The sequence below is a fragment of the Centruroides vittatus genome, unplaced genomic scaffold (assembly GCF_030686945.1).
Source record: "Centruroides vittatus isolate TY-2023 unplaced genomic scaffold, ASM3068694v2 scaffold_1424, whole genome shotgun sequence".
Classification (NCBI taxonomy): Eukaryota; Metazoa; Arthropoda; class Arachnida; order Scorpiones; family Buthidae; genus Centruroides; species Centruroides vittatus.
The window spans coordinates 347,619-374,473 of record NW_027122677.1 but is presented as its reverse complement, the minus strand read 5'-3'; the positions used below and the strand labels follow the sequence as shown (position 1 = coordinate 374,473).

At 30.9% G+C, this 26,855-nt stretch overlaps 3 protein-coding genes and 1 long non-coding RNA gene across 7 annotated transcripts in view; 3 read left to right on the top strand and 1 right to left on the bottom strand.

Annotated features, from left to right (window-relative positions):
- Positions 1-26,855, top strand: part of LOC136986948 (cytochrome P450 3A4-like) — an 88,247-nt gene that overhangs the window by 13,165 nt on the left and 48,227 nt on the right. Inside the window, exon 13 of one of the 3 annotated variants that reach the window (XM_067284590.1) lies at positions 30-327. The exons of the other annotated variants lie outside the window; for them this stretch is intronic. Within the exon in view, the coding sequence (XP_067140691.1) occupies positions 30-110 (81 nt within the window). The 3' untranslated portion in view covers positions 111-327. Of the gene's footprint in view, positions 1-29; positions 328-26,855 lie in introns of those variants that run through there. 3 annotated transcript variants of the gene reach the window in all.
- LOC136986936 (uncharacterized) lies at positions 1,331-11,731 on the top strand. Its single transcript, XR_010882560.1, has 3 exons — positions 1,331-1,413; positions 10,302-10,393; positions 11,641-11,731. It is a non-coding gene; the product is annotated as an uncharacterized lncRNA (long non-coding RNA).
- Positions 12,258-16,089, top strand: LOC136986938 (cytochrome P450 3A21-like). Its single transcript, XM_067284578.1, has 9 exons — positions 12,258-12,386; positions 12,516-12,744; positions 12,815-12,954; positions 13,028-13,146; positions 13,227-13,335; positions 15,349-15,437; positions 15,505-15,645; positions 15,737-15,896; positions 16,009-16,089. Exons 1-9 carry the CDS (start codon positions 12,258-12,260, stop codon positions 16,087-16,089), a joined length of 1,197 nt encoding a protein of 398 aa, XP_067140679.1.
- The window catches only part of LOC136986946 (cytochrome P450 3A4-like), a 125,875-nt gene continuing 120,134 nt past the window's right edge, over positions 21,115-26,855 (bottom strand). The window contains exons 1-10 of one of the 2 annotated variants that reach the window (XM_067284585.1): positions 25,485-25,518; positions 25,287-25,415; positions 23,748-23,979; positions 23,545-23,684; positions 23,329-23,447; positions 23,125-23,233; positions 21,852-21,940; positions 21,621-21,761; positions 21,374-21,533; positions 21,115-21,258 (exon numbers count right to left, since the gene is read on the bottom strand). In XM_067284585.1, coding sequence (XP_067140686.1) covers positions 21,178-21,258; positions 21,374-21,533; positions 21,621-21,761; positions 21,852-21,940; positions 23,125-23,233; positions 23,329-23,447; positions 23,545-23,684; positions 23,748-23,979; positions 25,287-25,415; positions 25,485-25,496 — 1,212 coding nt within the window. In that variant the 5' untranslated portion in view covers positions 25,497-25,518 and the 3' untranslated portion in view covers positions 21,115-21,177. Of the gene's footprint in view, positions 21,259-21,373; positions 21,534-21,620; positions 21,762-21,851; positions 21,941-23,124; positions 23,234-23,328; positions 23,448-23,544; positions 23,685-23,747; positions 23,980-25,286; positions 25,416-25,484; positions 25,519-26,855 lie in introns of those variants that run through there. The other variant, XM_067284584.1, reaches the window with a different exon arrangement.

The following is a 26,855-nucleotide window of genomic DNA, read 5'->3' as shown; positions in this document are numbered from 1 at the left end:
AAACGTTACAAATTAATAATTTGTTATAGGAAGCTGAAGAAGAGTTTTCGCTTTTTATAATCCGTCCAAAAAATGGAGTTATTGTAAAGGCGACTGCAATATCTTCGTGAAACTTTTGATAAATTTTATACGATGTTTTTTCTTTTGATTGCTTAAAAATTAAAAAATTGATATTGTGTAAGTTAGATTACAATCTTCAGAAATCAGAATATATTTAGTATACGAGTAAATGTTTTAGATTAGAAAATTATTCAATTTATTCGTTATCGAAGAATTATTATGAAAGTATGTAGTTTAATTGAAAATTTTACTTTTAAGTATAAACTATACGTAAATTTTGCTATTTTATCATCGATTTTTATTTTACATGTTCCAACATATATTAAGACTTCATGTAAAAATCTAGCAACGAGTTGATTAACTTTCCCGGCAACATTTAGTGGCGCCATCTGTTATGAGATTTCATTTTAAAATCTTTTTATATTATCATAACAATATAGAAAAAACATTAACTCTAAAGATAACGATAAATTTTATAAAGAAAATTGCAAATACTAATAACGAGTACAATTTTCTTTAAGTCTGACTCCACTCGAGATATGACGTACGACCCCCTTAATCTTTAATCACGGATAATTGACTCTAATGTATCCTAAAACGAATATCAAGTTCAAATTTTCCAAAATTAAGATGTAGAAATATATATTAGAATGTATATATATATAATAGTAAGAATATCGAAAAATACAAATAAAAATTCGTCGTCTTCACAATTTGTATTTTCACAGTCACCATTGACAAATCAAATTACATAAAAGGATTATGAAAAAAAAAACATTTTTATTTGTATTCTTCAATATTTTTACTATGTAAATTACCGTCAGCCATTTTTAATGAATTAATTAATGTATATATTAATTTTAATATTCTGTATTCAATTTTCCTAATAAAATGTTATGTATTGTATTTGGAATTTTATGAAAACTTTTGTGTGTATTACAATCAGAAAAACGAAAAAGAACATTAAAATATTCTTCTTTTAACAGTTGTAAAAAAACTGCGAAAATAAATTAAGAAATCTGTCCTTTGGAACTATCTCACTTTTCTATTATTAATCACAAAAGTTTTATCAGAATTGTTGTCTAGTCAGTTGTTTACTCAGTTGTTTACTCAGTTCCTTCTTTATCCGTTTTTAAAAAGTACTACTTATCAATTTACAGATTAAAAATAAATGATTGTGTAATAAGACATTACTCTTTCTTATTCGCAGTAGATATTGTACAACAAAAAATCAATATATCGTTCAAACATTGTTACATTCGTTTTATACAATAGCTTAAAGCATCAATTTCGTGACTTGATTAAAGATTTTCTTATGAGACGAACAAATCTCTTCCAAAGGATCCATTTATGGTAAGTCTTCGTTATTTCGATAATACGTTTTTATGCGTTACAAATAATAAACTTTACTCGCACGGACTTCGTTGTAACTTTTGTAACAGATGTTTTTTATCATAGTCAATCCATTCGATTATTAGTATTCCTGGTTTTTTGTTTTTCATGCTAAGCAACCTCTGTTAAATGATTTATTTTAAAATTATTTCCAGATCCATATTAATCATTTGTATAGATAATGATATAATTAAATTAAGGAACTTTTCCTCAGAAATATTGAGGTCCAAATAAGACGTGAAAGTATTTCCGTGGTAGAAACATCGACAATAAAATCATTATGTAGGGTAATCAAAAAGTTGAGAAAAATAATTTTCTCGACTTTTTCATTACCATTTAAAGAATCATTTATTAAATTATTTTGAAAACTATTGGAATTCTTTATTCATGTCGTAAGATGAGTTTGGCTAAAACTATTACGATGCTGTATGTCGTCTGATGATTACAAGAAATGCACAATATTATTTCATTAACTGAGAAAGTGAATTGTTATTTTACCAGAAACAAAGTCGGCGTAAGGTCATTGTAAAATCGATCTGTTAAGGAGGGAATGTTTTCCGGGAATTGTTTTATGAGACAACGACAGGACTACCGATTCACAAGTCAGTGACGCCGAGATCTAGTCGCGTCACTACATGAATCATTAATGTCGTTTCTATATAAAAGGCATTCAAGAATTTGTGTTTAAATATGGTTAAGTTAAATTAAATGACAAAAATTTATTAATATAATTTATATTAGAATATTAAAATATACAGAAAACTCCCGATTATCCGGTTTGCATGAATTTAGTTTTAAAAAAATGTAATGAAGTTAATGATTTGATTAAATTTTGGGAAAAAATGACAATACTGGATGCGGTACATGGTTTAATTCAATGTTGGAACAAAATTAAGCCAATAACACTCGTTCGATCGTGAAGGAAAATTCTACCAAATGTAGGTGATTTTTTTGGATTCTATCAAGTCCGAGACAAGTGAAACAGTATCTGAAATAAGTTAGCTAAGTGGAAATTTACATGGCTGTGAAAATGTTGATAGAGAAAATATTGAGGAGTAGTTAGAACATGATTCATATGATGGAGGTTTTCAAATAATGAGTGTCGCGGATATTATTTTCAATGTCATTTAACCAGAAGAGCAAGAGAATAAAGCTGAAAGTAGAGAAGAAGAAATTATCAATCGCATTAGTCATAACACGGCCCTGAATTCTGTTGACACTTTCTTGGAATACATCGACCAATGGGAATTCGAGTATAATGACATAATAGCTCTTAGAAAAATTCAAACTGATATTAAAAAAATCATTAAAAGATTCCTGCAAACAAACCAAAATCACAGATTTTCTTAATATTGAGCATTAAACATGTTATACATTTCTAAGGCAGACAATTATTTTATGTTGTATTTTAGAAATAAATAATTATAGTTCGGATTATCTGTGCCTCTCCCACACCATTAGCCCGGATAATCGGGAGTTTACTGTATTATTAACTAATACCAGTTATATTGTTGTTTATGGAAAAATATGTTCCGGTTTTAGAACAAATCGGTTTTCAAACAACTTTTAGGAAAGAATTAAGTTCGAGACCTGACATTTGTTTGTAATATAATTATTAATATAAACAAATCAAACAAAAATGCCACAAGTGGTCGGGGAAAAACGTTAGTGGAAAAAGCATTCCACTGAATAAATATAAAAACGACTTTACAAGGTTGGAACTTTGTCTTGTCTTTACTTCCGCCGTTCACACCATCAGCAGTCCTTTAGGATTCACAGTCCCTTGGAGACGACCTTTCTTTTGAGGCTGCTGCCTCCGTAAAAGAACGTAAAGCAGGTAAAAAGCGTCCTCTGGTGTTATTGCCACAGTTAAAATATCACATTTTAAGTAAAAATTAAATACAAGAACATAGCCGGCGTTATTCACATTTAATAAATATAAAAACGACTTTACAAAGTTGGAACTTTGTCTTGTCTTTACTTCCGCCGTTCATGAAGTCACGAAGTGCACAGATTAAATCCGTGTGCATTTTGTATGCACTGCCCGATGCCCTCAGCTCTGGATGATTCTTGTTCTAATCCGGATTGGGATCCCAAGTATTTTTCGTAGGCACTTTGTCCGGATATATTCGGACGCAATTCCTCGCCATCTTGTTTTGAATCTGGCCGTACTCAGAAACCACAGGTACCCAGGAACTCAGGAACTTTTCTGTAATCATCGAAAAGATTTCCAATACAATAAAGTGTTTTCAGGAAAAAACCACCATTATACAGAATAGAGACAACGGAGTTTACAAATAGCTATCATTTACTCTGCAATTTACTCTGACTGAAGTTGCATAAATTACAGCTTTCACACAACTCCACAGAAATAAATATAAGGGGAGATCGAGAGATCTTGGCGGGCACGCAATCCGGCATGGTTTTTTGAAATAACTTTTTTTGCTCTACAAAAAATTTCCATTATCTCATTAACGCATTCCCAAACTCTCATGACTTTCTAATTAATAGTTTTTGCTGCAGCCAACTGGAAAATGTCAAGTTTAATTTGGGATATCCTGTATAATCTATATGTTTAAGTCCATTCAATCTCATTCTAGTAAAATTACTGAATCTGAAATAAGGATAAATCTATATATATAAAAACGAATGTATGTCTGTGTGTGTGTGTGTGTGTGTGTGTGTGTGTGTGTTTGTCCTTCATGCATTACCACACCATTTATCTGATTGCCATGAAACTTTGGGAAGTTGTTTAATACATTCCCGCGAAGGTTTCTGGCATATGTGAAGATCACCATTTCCCCCCTTTCAAAAATATATTTATATATGGATTAAGGCTTTTATGTCCAACAGATAGCGCTAACTTCCGACGACCTAAGTTTGCTTTTCTGTGAGGCATTATGCTTTTCTGTGAGAATGGACCTAAGCAGATCATTTTCTACCTATCTATATAAATAAAATACAACGTTTGTTTGTTTCTACCAATTCCTTTGAAATTTTGACACAACGTTGCATTTGAATATGCACGTGTTTTTATATAATATACATGTCGAAATTCCCCCTACGGGGGGAGATGGACGGGATTAAGGCTTACCGTGAAGAACTCTGCTTCTATTTATACTATTTTACATGCGGTTTTTTGCGTTTTTAATTGCGTTTTAATAGGTGACGTCAACAGAATATACACTAAAAAGGGATTTTTCGATATTCCCCAGCGGGGAAAGGGACAGGATTAAGGCTTACCGTGAAGAACTCGGCTTCTATTTATACTATTTTACATGCGGTTTTTTGCGTTTTTAATTGCGTTTTAATAGGTGACGTCAACAGAATATACATACATACATACATACATACATTCTTTATTTTGGTACAAAAGTACATTTCTCGGCCCCGCGTATGCATTACCGAGAGGTTTGTAAAATATTAAATAGAGTAACATTGAGTAAATATATATATACATTAGTACAGTTAAAGTAATTAAAGAATAAATAGAATAAGTACATATGTATATGTAAGAACAATATAGTATTTGTAATAATAATTCATAGTGTTTAAATGAATAAATTAAATGAACAAAAAACAAAAAACAAAACAAAAAAAAAAAAAAGATTATAGTTATTATAGGTAATTATAGTTGCTGAAAACTGTAGGCACATCCGTGGTAGTCATAGTTTTATTCAGCAATTAAAATGTCGAAATGTTTGCCTGTAGGAAAAGCAGAGATCCAAAATGGAGAATGCCTGATGAGTGGTCTACAGGTGATCCAGTATGTCTATAGTTTAAGACACTTTGCCTTTAACAAGGCGCAACTCTCAGACGATGTAGAGTTCACGCACTAAGGGACGACCTAAAAGCAGCACCTCTCAATGCACAACTGAAGCAAACATAAACACATTGGTTTCCACAAAAAACTGAAATTTCGTACTACAGTTAAAAACACGTCGTATACATCAGGGCACGTTGATTACTTGAAACACGCTGAACACTAAGATATCGAGGCACACAGAGAAAACCCATTGCACAGATTTAGGAGCTTGCCGAAACTTATTCGAAGCACACTTGACCCATTGAAAACACCACAATGATATGTTGAGACACACTCAAGCACATTGAATTGATTTAAACATTGAAACACACTAAGCACTAAGCCTATTAGGCACACTAATGCATACGAAGCACATTAAAACACTTATGAACATACTGAAGACACATTGGAGGACGTTGAGGCACTTAAGTGGTAAATTAAGAAAGCTAAACTAAAAGTCTAGAATTCGTTGAAAGATATTATAGACATGTTGATCTCACTAAACCTGCCAAGCGCGTTGAAGGAAATTAATGAACACCACTGTAAAAAAAAAAAAGGTCGGTCGGTTTGCTCCCGACGAGACCATTGAAGATTACAGTAGTTCACCACACCTATAAGTTCAATATCAAAGGAGCACTTCTCCATCGAAACGTTTTATTAATAACGTAGGTTGTTCGTTAAGCATCTCACCCGTAAGGGTTGACACTGACATAGTAATTTCTCTGTTCCATCATAAGCTGTTAAAAGTACATTTCTAGCTGGTGAGTATTACACTTCTTAGAGTGTGCTTTATCAGTACACAGATTGCCGTTCTTAGTGTGTGCTCTGTTAGTACTCAAATTAATAAAACAGGCTGCGGTACAAGCTGGTAGTTAGAACTCGCCAGTACAAATGTATTCTGTCAGTACATATAGTTAATACAGTACTTCCTTTCGTAGGGCAATCACTAAGATAGTTAATGTTTAGTTGATTAGGAGAAAGCACCTGGTCATCGCTTCACTCAAAGTATAGACACTTTTATTAAAGAGAAATTGAGTATAGAATATCAATAATGGATGTAGTATGTAAATGGAATTGAATATAAGCAATGATACACCAAGTTATTTTATACTAAAGATATACTAATTATATATGAGTTGATTTGCAATTTTAACAGTTTGTTTGGCAAGTTTTATAAAAGCATTGTAAACATTTTTGTTTATCCAAATATCTGATAAGTTGCATGGCCATCTCACACCAAGCTCCTCCATCAGTACCCTTAGTTCTTGTCTTTCTCTCTCAGTCATTACACAATTATAGAAGTAGTGTTTCGAGCCATCTATGATATGGCAAGTAGGGCATTCATTCGATGTCCTATTAGTGAATCTGGCCAGATAGCTGGCGAACTTCCCATGGCCAGTAAAGAATTGAGTGGTATAATAATTCGGGGTAAACCATTTTAATTTATAAAATTGTTGTATATCCGGTATGTAATCATAAGTTATATGACTTCTGTTTTCGTTCCATCTATCTTGCCAATTGTACATTGTGTCTTCCCATAACATTCGTCGTAAGGTACGCTGACTGAGTTTATTATAGTTTATTATCAAAGAGGTATTCTCTGCAGCCTGCTTGGCCAAGGTGTCAGCTCTTTCATTTCCAGTTGTTCCCTGGTGGGCTCTAACCCAGGTAACAGTATAATTACAGTTAGATAAGCGTATTAATTGTCTAATCTCCTCAGCAATTGGGTGCAATTTAGTACTGTTTATAATATTAAGTGCTGACAGGGAATCCGTATATATATGTATATAAGCATTGTCATATGAATCCTTAGTCCAATTTATTGCCAATTTAATAGCGAGCATTTCTGCTTGAAAAACCGTGCAGCAAGTGTCTAATCTAATTGTCTGATTATAAATTTCATCATTATTAATATACGCAACAAAGCTGCATCCAACCATACCATTTATTCTTGAACCATCGGTAAAAATTTGAATGTCGGTTTTTTGAACATTATTATCGTCACAATATACTAAGATATCTGGGTTAGTTGTTTCGTAAAATGGAAATGCCCATTCGACTTCATCATATGTTATATTTCGGAAGGTTGTTTGAATCGTATTTCCCCATTTAACTTGCTGTAATTTACATCGCTGAATAACAAACATATCGATTGGTGGCCTTCTAGCTATCACTTGAAGGCTTTGATTATTCGCAGAGCGATAGGCTTTAGTAAGTAGGAGTAGGGCACGTCTCTGTGACGATATTAACTTTCGTTTTGTATGAACTTTACTAGTAGCCCATCCCCAAGTCCCACATGCATATGTGATGATGGGGATGTAAATAGCATCATAAATAATGGCCATTGCGTCTGTGGAAAGGCCCCAATTTTTCCTCGCTACCTGTGCGAAAGCTTGAAAAATAAGACCGGTGCGGTTTGTAATAAACTCGATGTGTTTGTCCCAGCTTAGTCGAAAATCTATAAATACTCCCAGATATTTCAATGTTTTTTCCACTTTGATGACATTTCCGTTCATTACGAGATGAGGTGGTCGCCGGTATAGATTACTGCCTCTTGGTTTATTAAAAACTATTCCCTTTGTTTTGATGGGATTGAAATGGAGTTTATGCTCTATCCCCCAGTTGTATACATTTTGAATCAAAAGATTGCCTTTGTTCTCTAAATCCGCTCTTGAGCGACCACCAATCAACATCATGACATCGTCCGCATAAGCAGTAGAGTGGTCCTGTCCAAAGTCTTCTCTAAGGAAGCAGTCAAAGGTTATGTTCCAAAGTAAGGGTCCGCATACTGACCCCTGAGGGCATCCTTTGGAAACTGATTTTCTTACATAATGCTGTCCATATTGTAGAACAGCCGCTCTATTTCGTAGATAATCTTGAATAAGTTGGAAGATATTGCGTGGACATTTAATCTTTCGCAGTTGGAGTTTGATGAGCGGCCACCATGCGCTATCAAAAGCTTTGGTTATGTCTAAACTAATTCCAAGGACATACTTATTATTCTCAAGTAAACATTTTAATTTTTTAACCATATCCTCTACTGCGTCCTCCGCCGATCTTTGTGGTCGAAAACCAAATTGGATGTTACTGAGGCATTTATTTCTTTCAACAAACCAGGAAAGTCTATTTGTGATTAACCTTTCAAGTATTTTGCCAAGCATTGACAGCAATGAAATAGGCCTTGCTTCATCAGGGGACCCCGACTTTGGTACCGGTACGACTCTCGCAATCTTCCAGGCAGATGGAAAGATTGCGTGTTGGATGCATGTATTATAGAGTCGAACAAAGTGCCGTGGTATAAGAAACCATAATTTTTTCGCAATATCAGCTGTGATGTTATCTAGGCCAGGGGCCTTACCCTTTTTTAAATTGCAAAAAGCTTGGCTTATTTCTCCTATAGAAAACGGCGGCATATTTTCTGTGCCATCTATTAGATCTGCTTCTGTACGGATATGCCTTTGCAAGTTCGTATCGTTCTCTGGATCATCCCCCGGGCAATACGTCTCCAACTGGGAGGTCAAGGTTTGAATTAATGTCTTTGGTTCATTTTCAGTGCCCGTGGGAGCTTTAATGATTTTAGTTTGCCTTAGTTTGTTTGTACACATTTTAGTTATGTAGCCCCACGGCTTTTTAGAAGCTTCTGTACAAAAATCTTTCCAGCTGTTTATTTTTTCTTTCTTAATGGCCTGTTTGTACATCCATTGGTTTGTGAGATAATTATTTTTACGTATTCTGCGCATTTGATCGTCTCTGCACCTTTGGTACATTTTTCTGAGTCGTCGTGTTGTTTTTCGAAGGTTTTCGAGTTCAGCAGTCCACCATGAAACTTGGATTTTTTGGAAATTCCCCCCACGGGGAAGTGTTACACATTTATAATAGATACATTTTGAGCCACAACAACGCGTGGCCGGGCCAGCTAGTAAGCTATAAAAATTATGAAAGTTAGTCATAACTAGTAATGCAACAAAAATATTTCTTGAAAGTTTATTTTCACTGTTATACTTAATTGAATTTGTTTCACTTTTATATCATTTATTAAAACTTAATTTTACATTCAATTTATAAATATTTTTCAGTGGAGTTCAATTCCTTACGGTTATTTTGCAGTTTGTAATATTATTAGTTAGTCACTAAGAAAGTTATTAAAGTTAGCTAAATTTTTCCCAATTATTGTTTATTATTTATAATTTATAAATAGTTTGTAACAGAGCTTCGTAACCAGATTGCCGCGAGATGATGCTAGGTGTGCTGCGGCACAATGCCTCCAACAGCAAAAAAAAAAGAAACACATAGTTTATGATGGACACGTAAACATGTTGAACACGTAAACAAAAAACACAACACAATGATTTGCCTATTACATAGTGGCACAATGTTTGTGCCACTGACGTTTTTGACAGAGACTTCGAACAAGTTTCAAACTTTTATATCTTTGTAGTCATATTTCACAGAATATGTGCATGCGTTTACTCACGAACTCCTCTTTAAATAGAGAGAATCATATTTCAGAATCTGTGCACATGAATTGCGTATTCACCATCGCAAAAATTGATAAATAATGTCTGTCGCATGCACGCAGTCGATATCCCGATCATGTGCTCTTCACGCTAGAACTGCGTAATACTTCCTCCAGAATGGTTTCTGGGTTGTTAAGGAATAAACTCGAAATAAAATCTATTATAAGCTAATTTCAAATAGTTTTATGTTATGACAAGTAATAAGGCAGTAGATCAGCAATTTTATTGTATGTGCTGCACTTTATACTACATTTTTTGTATATTTTTACTTGTGAGGGGTCATGGAATTCTGGAAAGTATCTAGGTATTCCACAGTAACAAGTGGTTGCGGAGAACTAGTCTATAATTTAATTATAACAATTTATACATGTTTAATTGGATATTACATACTTTTAAGGTAATATTTATATAAGTAAAAAAAGTTATAGCACTTATAAATGACAATGCACTTATATTTATATTTAGTTAAAGTATTTTAATGATATATAATGTATTATTTTACCATGATTGTATCTTTATATTAATAGACATGTTAAGATTTCGTATGTGAATAGTTCAGTATGTCTCTCGTAATATTATTATTGGCTACGTTTGTATGTCTTGTATCATTCTGGATAAGGTAAGTATTATTAATTTAAACATTATTTTGAAAATTAATGAATACAATGAAATATTTAATAAACGAATTATGTATATCTCTCATAATCGGAGTAATAAAAATTTAATATAAGACAACTGTATGTCAAATTACATGAAGTATAACAATATCGCATTTATTAATTTTCGTAACTGCAATTTTGTAATTTTTATATACATTGCATACTAAGAACTAAAATATTTTACGCAGTTTATTAAATGAAGTTTGGTTATTTTTTCTCGGAGGTTTTATTAGTTTAAACAAATACGAAAACGTACCATCACGACGAAATGCATTTCGGTATTTTGTTTAGTCACTGATAATATTTTCTCTTCTCCGTTCTTTTTAAACATGTCTCTTAGAATTGCAGCCCGGCACTGTGACAATGTCACAATAAAATAATTGCTCTTATAATTTACCTTTACAGAGTTGATAGCAATTTCTTATAAAAGCCAATAGATAAAAGCTTCAGAACATTAATGCATATTTTGTCAAAAGAATTGTGTTCATGGAATATAAATTCAGTGTTTTCATTCTCTGATTTCCTTGTTTTTTTTCTAAAATAATTTAGCATTGTTACAGCAGATTTTATTCTTCAGAAAAGTATGAACGAATAAAAGAAAGCCTATTGTTTCTTATGTAAATTCAGTAAAAATCTGTCTTAATAAAAAGCGCAAAAGTACCGGACAGAATTTTCCGTTTTGACAGTAATCTATCAGTTCAGATAGTTTCGATGGTTTTACAGAAGGCCCGTTTTAAGCGTGTTTTTTGAATTTGTCTCAGACAATTTGATCTAAAACTATGATATAGGTCAAATTTAAGAAACGTAAGAATTAACTCTGGAAAAATCATTTAATTATAATAAATCACAACATTAACTACGGTAAGAAAATTTGTTGGAAAATATATTTTTTGAAACGAATAAGAAACAATGTTTCTATGATTTAGCCTGTACATCATGCTTTTTTTGTTAACAATACAGCCTCGTCGGTGATCTACCTAACTCCTTTCAGGGGAAAATATTTGAATTGAAACAACATGACTTCCAATTTGCATCGGAAACTCGTATATAGTTGATCGAAGTCTCCTGTCCTATGCATTCCTCATCTTTCTTAAAAATTCTCAACAGGACATCTTAATCGTTATTCTTATTTTCTAATTAATGAAATCTTTAAGATGTTTAATACCTTATTAAATTTCTGAAAAATTAAATAGTTTTGTACTTAAAGATGGAGAAAAAGAAAAATGAGCGTGTTTCAAAGATATGGGATTCCGGGACCAAAACCCCATTTTATAACTGGAAATTTAATGGAATATCACAAAAAGGTAATCAATTTTTTCATACACTATTAAAATCGGCGATTTATTATATCATACTTATGCAATTCGTCTTATTTACAGAGAGACAAATGCCTTAATGAATGGATAGAAAAATATGGAAATATTTTTGGGTAAATTATTAAATTTATAGTTATAAAGCAAATCTATATAATTTACGATGTTCCGTCTCTACAAAGTTATTATTTATTGGTTAAAATAATATAATTAAGTCAGAATTTTTAAATAAAATCTTTAGATAAGTTTGTATTTAAATAAATTCATTTATTTTTTATTTGCTTTATGCTTTAAATTCGTTAATTATTAAGTGTGTTTTAATTTAAAATATTACTCTTGCAGTTTCTTCCTCGGTGGGAAACCTTGTATTGTCTGTCGTGATTTGGAATTACTAAAGCTTATACAGATAAAGGAGTTCAAAACTTTTGCTAATAGAGATGTAAATATAAAATAATCATTAATATGTAATATTCTATCATTTAAATTTGAATTATATTATTAATCATTCCAGATGATACTTCCAGATATAGGAATTCCTCATCATTTAATTTGTAAAGCAATTTCACTTCAATTAGATGATAAATGGAAAAGTACCAGAAGTATATTGAGCAAAGGTTTCAGTTCCGCTAAACTTAAAATGGTAGGCTATATAATAAGACTAGATTAGTGTCCAGAATAGTAAAATTAACTATAAATATTTGACATTATTCGTGAAAAAAAAGTATAATTTGTTATTGCAGAAATATATCAACAATTTTAAATATTTTAGATAAGCAGTCTTATGTCTAAACCAATAAACATATTTCTGGAGAACGTCGGAGAACAGCTGCAAGCATTTGATGTCGATAAATTTTACAAAAAATTAACTTTTGATATAACTTGTAGAACAGCCTTTGGAATTCAGACCAATGTACAGAATGAGGAGACGAATAAATTTATTCAATCTGTACACAAATTACTTGAAGCCGATATTGTCGATTTCTCATCCATATTATCAAGTAAGCATTTGTTATAAATATAATATGTTACAAAGAGAGAAAATTATTTAATATTAACTAAACTATGCAGTTTACTTTCCTGAATTCGAACCGATTCCTATGTACTTTAGAAGAATTTTGGATGCTATCAAATATATGATTAATTATCCTTCTGCTAAAATGATTTTTGATACATGCCGACAAATGGTTGTTTCTCGAAAAATATCCGACGTAATGTTTATTGTTTTTCATTCTTATAAATTGTAAAAGTAATGTTAATAATTAAAATTGTTTCTATGTCCAGTATCATCCACCAGATTTTTTGCAAATCATGATTGATGCGGAAGACGAAGAGAATAATGTGACGAAGAAGCTCTCAATTAACAATATTATTGCAAATGCTGTTTTATTTATGGCAGCTGGGTTATTATATATTTTGTTAATAGCAAACGTATTATTTTATTTTTAATTATAAAATAGACTGAACTTTTTCTATAGTTTAGATATGATACTACAAGTACTACGTTATCGTGGTGCACCTATTATCTATGTAAATATCTTGAAATACAAGAAGCGGTTCGTCTGGAAATTAGTAAAAACGTTGAAGATAATGTAATTAAGCTTTTTTTTTAATCGAGCAAAAAAAGAATTACTAAAATATTAATTTTCATCTTTTTGCTATCGGATCAACTCGGTGAACCTCCCCATTTTGTTAGATCCTCTTATCATTAATATTGTTGTAGGTTCCCGTCTATCAACCAGGAAATATTCTCTTTTCCGCACCTTGGATATTTCTTCCATTCCTCTCCTTGGCCTTTGTTTTGATTTTTTGCTAGGCATATTTTTCTCCATAACAATTCGTAATATTTTTTTCTTCATTCTTTTCTTTTCAATAATATTCTATACTGCAGTCGTGTTCGTTATTCTCTGATTTTTTAAATATAATGTTATCACTTCTCATTATTGTTTATTGTACAGTATTTTTAAAAACGTCATCCTTTTAGCTTATATTATATTTTATTTTTCTAGTTTTTCCACAGTGCAAGGCCTGTATCATATATTATGTCTACTATATGTATGATATTAGCTGACCCGGCCACGCGTTGTTGTGGCTCAAAATGTATCTATTATAAATGTATAACGCTGGGGAATTTCAAAAAATCTTTTCTTAGTGTACATTCTCTTGACGTACCCTATTAAAACGCAATCAAAAACGCATCTAAAATAGTATAATAAAAGCCGAGTTCTTCACAGTAAGCGTTAATCCCGTCACTTTTCCCGCTGGGGAATATCGAAAAATCCCTTTTTAGTGTATATTCTGTTGACGTAACCTATTAAAACGCAATTAAAAACGCAAAAAACCGCATGTAAAATAGTATAATAGAAGCCGAGTTCTTCACGGTAAGCCTTAATCCCGTCCATCTCCCCCCACTGGGGGGAATTTCGACATGTATATTATATAAAAACACGAATGCAATGTTGTGTCAAAATTTCAAAGGAATCGGTAGGAACAAACAAACGTTATATTTTATTCATATAGATAGATAGAAAATGATCTGCTTCAGTCCATTCTCACAGAAAAGCATAATGCCTGACAGAAAAGCAAACTTAGGTCGTCGGAAGTTAGCGCCATCTATTGGACATAAAAGCCTTAATCCATATATAAATATATTTTTGAAAGGGGGAAATGGTGTAGGGGTATGAAAAATAGATAGTAGCCGATTCTCAGACCTATTCTTGAATATGCATATAAAATTTGGTAAAAATCGGTTAAGCCGTTTCGGAGGAGTAAGGTAACTAACATTGTGACACGAGAATTTTATATATAAGATATAGCATATATATATATAAACCTATATATAACAGCTTTCAGACAGCATTATAATAGTTACTTCTTTTCTACATATTATCTCCAACATACTGAAAAACTCTTTAATTATTAGATTTGTTAATTATTTCTCCTTTATTTGCGCACACTTTCTCATCGCTTAAAATATTTGAACCTAAACAATAGTATTAAAAAACATAGTGAAAATCAAGAAGAAAAGTTGTATTAAAATAATTGCCAGTCATTGTCACTAAATCGCTAAATGTCATGCCGTAGTTTTAAATAAGTTTTTTCCATATTATTATTTGTTTCTGATTTTCACTTTTCTCTCCTCGCTACATCATGTCATCTATAAACATCATTACTCTCATATTTCTTTCCACTTCATACTCTGTTATTTTTCTCAATTTTGTCTTAATCTTTCTACTAAGCAACAACTGAGAAAACATACTTCCTTATCTCATTGCATTTACTGTGTGAACTTTTCCATTTTACCCTTATCTGCCTTAACATAATATAATTAATTATTATAGAAACATCTTATTTTCTATTTCAATTCTACTCTCCTTCCATACTTTTCTGCGTTTCATCATAACTATTCTGAATAAGTTTTCTCTAAATGTAAAAACGTCATTTTGAAGTCTTTAACTAAATTACATTTCTTTAATAGTCTTAATTTTTTGTATGCCATAGTATCAATTTATAAGTTTTTTCTCTTCATTGACCTTATAAATCTACTTAAAAAACTTATTTCAGTTTAAGATATAATGTCTTATAAGAAACTATTTGTTTTACAGCGTGAGATTGAATATACAGATCTATCGGAATTGAAGTACTTAGATCAAGTGATATCAGAAACATTACGTTTTTATCCTCATTCAGACACGTAATTTTTTATACGTAGAATATTAGTTATTGCAGATGCTAGTCTTATTTTGTTCTTAATTGCGTAGGTCACTAACTAGAATATGTTCTGAAGACTTCCAATACAAGAATACGACTATTCCAAAAGGAGTTACAATTGTGATTCCAGTACGTAACTTGCATAAAGACAGCAATTATTGGAATGAACCCGAAAAGTTTAATCCCGATAGGTTTTATTTTTACATATAAATATGATGATATTTTTTCTTTCTTTCATTTTTATGAAACTAACTATTATTATTAAAATTTTATAATTTTCAGATTTTTATCTAAGAATGCGGGACTCATAGATCCATCCATATATCAACCTTTCGGGATAGGTCCAAGAAACTGCATAGGAATGAGAACAGCTGAAATAGTTATGAAATTAATTTTGGCAAATCTTATAAGGCGCTACAAGCTAGAACTTTACGAAAATTCGGTAAATACAAATTCATTTTGATATTTTCAATTACATGCGATAATTAATTTGCCTTCCCGAATGCGTGAAGTATTTTTCTACATAAATTATATAATTTAATCATTTGTTTTAGGAAATTCAAGAAGATTTTTCGATCTTTATATTAAGACCAAAAAATGGCATTATGATCAAGGCAACTGCAATAACTTCGTGAAATATTTCATAAATGAATTTTATATAACGTTTTCTTTCTAATTTTGTAAATAATAACTCATATTGTCTATGTTAGAGTATAATACTTTTGAGAATAGACTATAATTATTAATAGTTAAAAGCATTGTGAACTTTTAATCATATATAATGTCATTTCACTTTTTTTTATACAATACTTGATTGTAAATAAAATGTTTAGTTTAATTTAGTTCAACATTTAAATATGAATTACATATATATATATTCATACCCAAGTTTACAAACTTTATAACAAATAAGTAATTTTTTTTTAATTTTCGTAATTATAGTAGTTATAATTATAGTAAGATAAATACAGTAGAGCATCGTTTATCCGACTTAATTGGGGACTGGGGTTAGTCGGATAACTGAAACGTCGGATAACCGAAAAGTATGAAAAAATACATTATTAGTATAGTGTATTAGGCCTGGTTTAAATACTAGCCTCCCTTTCATGGTCGAGCCAGTGCTGCCAGCTAAAACATGCAAAAATTTAACAAAAATAATACTAAAGTAGCCAAGACATAACCAAATATTGTAGCGCCACATCACTAGCGAACATTTGAATTTGCCGACTAGAACGCGGTCGGTTAACCGATAAGTCGGTTAATCGGAAGTCGGGTAATCGATGCTCTACTGTATTAAGTCAATCATTCTTATGGGTATTGTATTATAGAATTGTTCTTCTCACTGACCTCACTAAACTCACAATTTAGAATCCTAGAATCATTGTCTTGAATTTTTTTAAAGTGTAGAATAATAAAAATAATAATCATAAAAGTTCCATTTTACTTTACTTTATTAATACAAAATTCACTTTTTTAATTATAACAAATTATTATGAAGTTTGTTGCTGCTTGTCTATATAAATAAAACGGTAGCGGGCAAAATGTTTTTGCCGCATCACGAGAAAACGCCTGAACGTATTTTAGCCAAACTTCATATTTTGAATCTGTCGGTTCAGGAGAAGGTTTATAGATACACATCATCTCAAAATTTACATTAACTAAATTAATTAAATTAAACTGTAACGGATTTCTTTCTGTCTATTTGTCTCTCTCTTCAATAGATGGCGACACGTGAATTAGTACTACCTGTCAAGGGATTATCTATAAGAAAGGTGTATCATTGAAGCTTACTATTATATCTGATAAACTAACATTAAAAATTAATTAGTTAATTTCAAATTCAAATAAGTATAACACTGAAAATAAACTTTCTAGAAATATTTTTGTTATATTATTAATAATAATTAAGCTTTAAAAATTATGAGTTAGTCATAACTTTCATAATTTTTATAGCTTAATTATTCTTATCTAAGATTCAGTAATTTTACTTGAATGACATTGAATGGACTTAAACATATAGAATATACAAGGTATCCCAAATTAAACTTGGCATTTTCCAGTTGGCTGCAACAAAAACTATTAATTAGAAAATCATGAGAGTTTGGGAATGCTTTAATGATATAATGGAAATTTTTTCTAGAACAAAAACAGTTAGTTCCAAAAACCATGCCCGATGGTCTGGAATGCCCGATAGCGTGGCCGCCAAGATTTCTCGATCTTCCCTTAGATTTCTTTCTGTGGAGTTATGTGAAAGATATAATTTATGCAACTTCAGTCAGAGTAAATTCCAGAGTAAATGATAGATATTTGTAAACTCCGTTGTCTCTATTTTGTATAATGGTGGTTTTTTCCTGAAAACACTTTATTGTATTGGAAATCTTTTCGATGATTACAGAAATGCTTTCTTCCATTTACACAGTTTTAATCTTTATTCACGAAGTCTGTGGATTGATTATTTGCAATCTTGTGATATTAAACGAAAAGTGTTTTGAAAAATGATTTTTTATGCATACATTTATTTATTTGTAAAATCTCTTCGCTAAATGCTGCAGCAGAGTGTCTTTAAATTAATCACACAAAAATAAAAGTTTAAACAAGGAAACCAGTATTTATTATTAATTACATATAGTTTTATAAAAAACCCCTCGCTTTATGGGCACTAAAACAGCCATTTAGTAGTTCCTGAGTTCGGCCAGATTCAAAACAAGATGGCTAGGAATTGAGTCCTAATATATCCGGGACAAAGTGCCCACGAAAAATACCTTGGGATGGGATCCCGATCCAGATTAGAACAAGAATCATCCAGAGCTGACGGCATCGGGCAGTGCATACAAAAATGCAGACGGATTGAATCCGTGCACTTCGTAACTTGAGTGGAATGCTTTTACCACTAACGTTTTCCCCCCACTACTTGTGACAATTTTGTTTGATTTGTTTATATTAATAATTATATTACCGACACATCTCTGGTCTCGAACTTAATTCTTTCCTAAAAGTTGTTTAAAAACCGATTTGTTCTTAAACCGAAACATATTTTTTTCATAAAAAGCAATATAACCGGTATTAATAAATAATATATTTTAATATTATAATATACTAATAAATTTTTGTCATATAATTTAAATTAAGCATATTTAAACACAAATTCTGAAATGCCATTGATAAAGGAACGTCATCTATGATTCATATCGTGACGCGACTAGATCTCGACGTCACTGACTTCTGAATCGTTAGTCCTGTCATTGTCTCATAAAACAATTCCCGGGAAACATTCTCTCCTTGACAGATCGACCTTACACTGCTATAAAATAAAACATCTTGTTTCTGGTAAAACAGCAATCTACTTTCACAGTTAATGAAAGAATATTGCGCATTTCTTGAAATCATCACACGACATACAGCATTGTAATAGTTTTAACCAATCTTATCTTACGACATGAATAAAGAATTCCAATAGTTTTCAAAATAATTTAATAAATGATTTTTAAACGGTAATCAAAAAGTCGAGAAAATTAATTTTTATTAACTTTTCGAGTACCCTACGTAATGATTTTATTGCCGATGTTTCTACCACGGGAATATTTTCACGTTGTATTTAAACCTCGATATTTCCGAGAAAAAGTTCTTTAATTTAATTGTATCATTATCTGTATAAACGATTAATATGGATCTGGAAATAATTTTAATATGCATCATTTAGGAGAAGGTGGCTTAGCATCAAAAACACAAAAAACCAGGAATACTAATAATCGCATGAAATAGAATGGGTTGACTATAATAAAGAGCAAGTGTTGCAAAAGTTACTACGCAGTCCGTGCGAGTAAAGATATTATTTGTAACGCCTAAAAACGTAATACCGAAATAACGAAGACTTACCGTAAGTGAATCCTTTGTAAGAGATTTGTACGTCTCACAAGAAAATCTTTACGCTATTGTATAATACGAATGTAACAATCTTTGAACGATTTATTTATTTTTCTGTTGTACAATATCTACTGCGAATTAAAAAAAGTAATGTCTTTTTGTACAATTATTTATTTTTAATCTGTAAATTGATAAGTAGTTCTTTGTAATTTCGTTTCGTCCGATGGTTTTTTCATGTTTAATAATTTGAAGACAGAGTTCGCTCAAACAGAGATCACCATTTTTAATTCTGTGTTTAAGACAATACAATTCGACGACTGACCTTTCCTTACAGGCTACTAGCCGCCAAAAACGCTGAAAAAGTCTTTCTAAAACACAGATTTTCCAATTAAAAATAGAAAAATTTTTTAAATGGGAATTGTTGACATACGAACATTACGAAGTAAAATGTAAAATATAGTCACCAGAGGGAGGCTTTCCAGCATCTACATTTTCCAGCGCTTACTACTTAGTGGATATAAAGCCGAAAACTTCCCAAGAAGGTTGGATGGATTAAAGATGTTCGTATGTCACCAATTCCCATTTTAAAAAATTTTTATATTTTTAATTGGAAAATTTGTGTTTTAAAAAGACTTTTTTAAGCGTTTTTGGCGGCTAGTAGCGTCTAAGTCAAGGTCGGTCGCCGAATTGTATTGTCTTAAACACGAAACTAAAAATGGTAATCTCTGTTTGAGCGAACTCTGTCTTCAAACTATTAAAGTAATACTTTTTAAAAACCGATTAAGAAGAAACTGAGTAAACAACTGACTAGACAACAATTCCGATAAAACTTTTGTGATTGATACAAAAGTGAGGTAGTTCCAAAGGACAGATTTCTTAATTTCTTTTTGCAGTTTATTTTAAAAATGTTAAAATAAAAATATTTTAACGTTCTTTTTTCGTTTTCCTCATTTTAATACACACAAAAATGTTCATAAAATTTCAAATATAACACATAACGTTTCATTAGGAAAATTGAATACAGAAGATTAAAGTTAATAATATACAATAATTAATTTATTAAAAATGGCTGACAGTAATTTACATAGTAAAATATTGAAGAATACAAATAAAACTCTTTTGTTTTGATAATCATTTTATGTATTTGAATTGTCAATGGTGACTGTGAAAATACAAATTGTGAAGACGACGAATTTTTATTTGTATTTTTCAATATTCTTACTATTATATATATACATTCTAATATATATTTCTACATCTTAATTTTGGAAAATTTGAACTTGATATTCGTTTTAGGATACATTAGAGTCAATTCTCCGTGATTAAAGATTAAGGGGGTCGTACGTCATATCTCGAGTGGAGTCAGACTTAAAGAAAATTGTACTCCTTATTAGTATTTACAATTTAGTTTTATAAAATTCTTTTCTGCTATATTATTATAATAATATAAAAATATTTCGAAATGAAATATCATAACACATGGCGCCAATAAATGTTACTGGGAAAGGAAAGCAACTCATTGCTGGATTTTCACATGAAATTTTAATATATGTTTGAAACATGTAAAATAAAAATCGATGTTAAAATAGCAAAATTTACTCGAAAAACTGAATAAAATATTTTTTATAGCATTCTACGTATAGTTTATACTTAAAAGTAAAATTTTCAATTAATCTACATACATTCATAATAATTCTTTGATAACGAATAAATTGAATAATTTTGTAATCTAAAACATTTACTCGTATATTAAATATATTCTGATTTCTGAAGATTGTAATCTAACTTACACATTATCATTTTTTTCTAATTTTTAAGCAATCAAAAGAAAAAACATCGTATAAAATTTATCAAAAGTTTCACGAAGATATTGCAGTCGCCTTTACAATAACTCCATTTTTTAGACGGATTAAAAAAATCGAAAACTCTTCTTCAGCTTCCTATAACAAATTATTAATTTGTAACGTTTAAGAAAAATAACACTTCTCTCGTGTATTAAATTAAATACATTATTTAAACAAACATCTTTTTTAAAAAAAATAACATTCTATTTACCAAACTTCCACAAGCTTCTAATTTGTAGCTCCTTATAAGATTAGCCAAAGTTAATTTCATAACTGTTTGCGCCATTCTCATCCCTATACATCCTCTTGGACCGGCTCCGAAAGGTTGATATATCGTTTGATCTATTTGTCCTGCCGTTTTACATGAAAATCTGAAAATAGTCAATTCCAATAATAAATATTACATTCTTAAAAATAAATTAGTTTACAACATATGTCAAACTGTCATTATTTCGAACCTGTCAGGGTTGAAATTTTCCGGATCTTTCCAATAATTAACGTCTTTATGCATGCTCGGTGCCGGGATCGTAACTGTAACTCCTTTTGGAATAGTTATATTCTTATAACGGAAATCTTCCGAACATATTCTACTGAATGAGCTATTTATAAATAAATTTTAATTAGTTAAAATAAATTCGAAGAATATTTTGTTTAAAAATAAGATATACTTCTAGGCAGATAATATTTACATTGGCGAAGAAGGACGGAGACGTAACGTTTCTGATAATATTTGATCCAAATACTTCAATTTTGATAAATCTGCATACTCAATTTGTTGCTGAAAATATGTATATATTTAATAATATTAATCTTAAGTGATTGATGTTTAACTTTCACGATATCAAACAAACGTCGCTAAACCCAATGTACCGAAGCTAGACACTAACCAATGCCGAATTCTATGGGGCTAGACACGGCTATATTACTAAAGAAATTATGTACCCAATTTGGCATTAAAGGGAGTCGTTAGGCGCCATCTCTTAATAACTTTAATTATTATAATTTTTAATTAATTAATTTACTGGAAGAAAAAATTGGCCCGGAGCGAAACATGAATCCACAACTCCTGTTAACGCCTCCCTCGGTTGCCAAATTTGTTGCACAATATATTTAGTAATATAGCCGTGTCTAGCCCGATAGAATTCGGCAATGGTTGGTGTCTAATTTGATGATATTAATTTACAGATTCTTTATGATATGAGTTTTATTTGGTTTCAAATTGTCAAAAGAAGCCTTTTAGAGTTTTATTTCAGATAATGCATTTAAAATAAAACTCTGAAAGGCCTTTAATACGCTCCTCATCAAATATTAGCCTATATTTACCTCAAAGAAAATGTTAATCGTTAACCCAGGAAAATAAAAAAATTCATAATGATTTTACATTTTTTAATTACTGGAAATGATTCAAAACGAATATCAAATGTTTATTATATTAGGAAGGTTTTTCATTAGATTGCAATTTGAAAAAAATTTAGATTTATAAATTCCCACGATCATCTGTTCACTGTCTGTCCTTCCTTAATCTCGAGATCAGAGTTAGATGAAACCCGAGATCAGATAAGGAAAACTTTCGGCAGGAACTACAGTATACGTTACAGTTACGTTATTTCAATTCAAAATTTTCTTCTGAAAGGAGTTAGATAGATGACTGGCATTGCTCTGTTGCTAACAGGAAAACTATGATGTGTATACAAAAGAAAGCCACTACTATTTTAAGGTAAATAGCATATATTTTAAAATGAATAAATTTAAAAATATGCTAAAAAATTGAAGCCCGGCATTGTGCTGATGTCACATAAATAATTGATCGTTCTGTTTATGTTTAATTTGTAATATCTTTCTATGGGTTTGTAAATGAGTCCGGACGGGTTTCAGTTGATCATGCCTCATATTTATAGATATAAATACTTGTTAAACAAATATATTAACGAATTTTAATACAAACATATAAATTGTAATTACATTGTTTTCTATGTTTTCGTTAATCTCCTGACGAATTTTTTCTTGTTTTTCAGGATATTTAACCAAATAATGGGTGCACCAAGCTAACACGGTACTCGTAGTGTCATATCTAGACAAAAACAAAAATAAAACTTAATCTACAATTTTGCATTAAATAGTTTATACAATTTTATTGAAAATTATTAATAAAAAGTTTATAATTACCCAGCAACCATAAATAAAACAGCATTCGCGACAATATTATCTGTTGGAAGCTTCCTTACAACACCATCCGTTTCACCTTCGGCATCAATCATGATTTGCAAAAGATCTGGTGGATGATACTGAATAGAAAACAATTTTAGCTACCAGTATTAGTTTTATTATCCTCAATTTTTGTTACCTTACAAATTCATGTAAATTGCTGATTTGAAAACTTACACCAGATTTTTTTCTTGAAAGAACCATTTGTCGACACGTATCAAATGCCAACCTACTAGATGGACAATTAATTACATATTTTATTCTATCTGAAATCATTCTTAAGTATGTAGGAACCGGCTCCATTTCGGGAAAACAGACTAAAAAATTTTTCTTAATTAATTATGAGAAATTATTGCAATACAGTATTTAATTTTACTTACTTGATAGTGAAGTCAATAAATCGGTGGAATCAACTTGCAGTAAACCATAGATGGATTGAACAAATTTACTTATTTCTTCGTTCTGCACATTTGTCTGAATTCCAAAGGCTGTTCTACAAATTATATCGAAGGTTAACTTTTTATAAAATTTAGCAATATCAAATGGTGATTTTTTCTGTTTGTTGATTTTCTCCAAAAATATATTTATAGGCTTAAACATAAGAGTGCTCATCTGAAAATATACAAAGTTACGATATATTTCTGAAAAAGTAAATGATTATATTTATAATGATACATAATTACAAACAACATGAATCTCATTACCAGTCTTCTAAATCGCTAGAATTTTATTAAATATACGTATTGGACAAAAGTTATGCACTGAAATAAAATTGCCCAAATTCTGCAAAATTCAGCATGTAGTTGTTTCGGACAGGAATGTAAATGTTTACAGTTGCATTCCGATTGCACGCCAGGAAATGCTACAGAATGTCTTATAGTCGCTGCTTTAATATCCTGTAAAAGAGGTTCGTAAGGGATCATTGAAATCAGAATTTTTAGTGTTCTTGCTGTTCATAGGTCTTCGAAGTCAGCTAGCCGAACATATTAAGCAGAAATGAAAGCGTTTAAGAAAGGCCTGTCTGACCTAACTTTGAGATGGTCTTGGAGAAATAGTTAGGTCAGGGCACACAGACGGTGGCAAAGTTATGGACGTCCTAGATCAGTATTTTTCAAACTATTTTATTTCACGGCAGACTTAAACCTATAATTAAATTTTCGCAGCAAAAATATACGCGAAACAATCACGTGATTTAAAGTTTGTGAACATTCTGTCGTCATATTAATTACCACTTAACCTAATTCTATTTGTCTACATTTTTTGGAAATTAAATAAAACAGTGTTATCTTTCCTTAAAATAGCAGAAGGTTACAACAATAGTTATTTAAATTAATAAATTTCATTTATATAACATCTTTAGCGACAAATCCTGTCTATTTAGGCACTAATCACCGCCGTGTTAGAGTGAGAAGGACTGTTGATGAGCTCATCAATCCTGTCTTTACTATTGAATTGCTCACTATCTCTCTGCTTGCTTGCTGGTCTGTCGAACCATCGCATCACTACTAGTCCAGACTGAACCTAACAGTAATGAGAGGCACATCGACGACAGAGTAGTATGTTCAAAAAATTAAGTATCCTCATATGTTTGCCTTACATTGCAAAACTACAGACAGCATTACTCCAGCAAGATCTTGGCTGCACACAGCTAGTTTTCCAGAAATGTCTTGGTAATGCACACTTCCTTGGTTTTCAGGTTTTCAGATTTGTGATACATTTAGCTTTTGTGAGACCAAATGTAATGCCAACTTAGGTATTCTACTGGTGCCAGGAGACTGGCCGAAAAGTAGTAATATCTACGAAAATATCGAGTGTAGGATAACATACGGTGTCTGTATGCTTCTATTCATATTTCCAATGATATTCCCGCATGTGTCTACTGCGTAACATTTATATCAATTAAAAAAAAGTCTTTATACCATCTTCAGTTTAGCGGTACTGAAACTTGTGCTCAATATATTTCTGCTAATTTTCCAATCTTCATTTTGTTGCAATGAAAGTGCCTTAAGCATCTGATTATAAGGAATTCCTCCATCTGGAAGTAACAACTGAAATAATAGAAAATAAAATTTCAATATAGCAAATAAGTCTTCGTATTAATAATCATAAGAAATTACATCTCTATTCATGAAACTTTTGAAGTTCTTTATTTGTATATGTTTTATTAATTTCAAATCTCGACAGATAACCCAAGGTTTTCCTCCGAAGAAGAAACTGAAAGTTATAAAATAATATTAATATTTTTTATTCTCCAAACAAGCTAAATAATACCTAAATAAAAAATAAATACATAATTAGACTTACTAGAAAATATAGGATTATGAAGTGAAAATATATCTCTGATTAAAAAAGTTACTCACCTTGAAGAACATATCCTATCGCTATGAAACTTTATAAGTGCAACTAAGATTAAAGTGTTTACGATTTTATAGTAACTAGTACAACACTATTAAAGCTATCACTAGTGTATTTTTTGAAACTTCTAAACCATCATTGAGAGCTTTAATTTTTTGTTTATTATTCTCCTCTTTGCTGTGGTGCAAAGTTTCTTTAATCATATCTAGTTTTTGACTGTGGGTTTTATATCTGTGGTACATATGTACAGTACATCACTCACCGACTATCTACTTTTCATTTTTTATGTTATTATATCACTTAATTTAATACAATAAATTGTATCGAACTGTATTTACACTATATACGGTATTTTATTTACATAATTGTCATATAAATTTTTGCTTGTAAAATTTTTTAGAAGACAACACTGCTGTAATGAAATAACTTTAATTTTGTAGTCACAGTTTATGTCAAAAGTTTAGATACCACAGAAAGTACGTTTTTTATTAGTACTGTATGTGATAGACATATTGTGAAAGTAATTCGCGATTACGCAAATGTTTCGCGAGAGTCGTGTGGTTGTTTACATCTTTTCAATCACGAATAGGCAAAAGCACAAGTACTATTCAGAGTTACTTATATTAGATAAACTTTTCTTATATTTTTAAGACATAAAGTCAGTAATTTATGCAGTCAGCATCATGTAATAAATTGCCAACTTTATGATAGTCACGCATTGCTTGATCTCTGTTTCTCGTATAGAAAATATTCCTGAACAAACAATGGACAAAAATTTTTAATACTTTCTGTAATATTTGCAACGATATTCATTTATGAATTATGATAATCGAGTTCTAATAATTGCGTGACTGTATCGCTTAATAAAGAAAATAATATTAAAGTGACCAGTTCTAATAATACTAGTTGTGAAATGTTAAAAAAAAAACATTCTTCCGAATTTAATGAATCAATAACACCGTCATTTGGCTTGTGAAAAACACAGGAGCTTTTACTTATAGGACAACAAAAGAAAACTGCAGTTTGTTGACTAACTGTGGGAGTTGCTACCGGCTCTAATGATAATCTTCAATTATGTAAATGATATTTCACTACCCTGTCCTTGAACGACATCACATCCCTGTTAAATTACA

Coding starts and splice junctions, on each gene's coding strand:
- LOC136986938 (XM_067284578.1), top strand. CDS start 12,258: ATGATACTTCCAGATATAGGAATTCCTCATCATTTAATTTGTAAAGCA. Junction 12,387..12,515: donor GTTCCGCTAAACTTAAAATG/GTAGGCTATATA, acceptor TAAATATTTTAG/ATAAGCAGTCTTATGTCTAA. Junction 15,438..15,504: donor TTTTATCCTCATTCAGACAC/GTAATTTTTTAT, acceptor TTAATTGCGTAG/GTCACTAACTAGAATATGTT.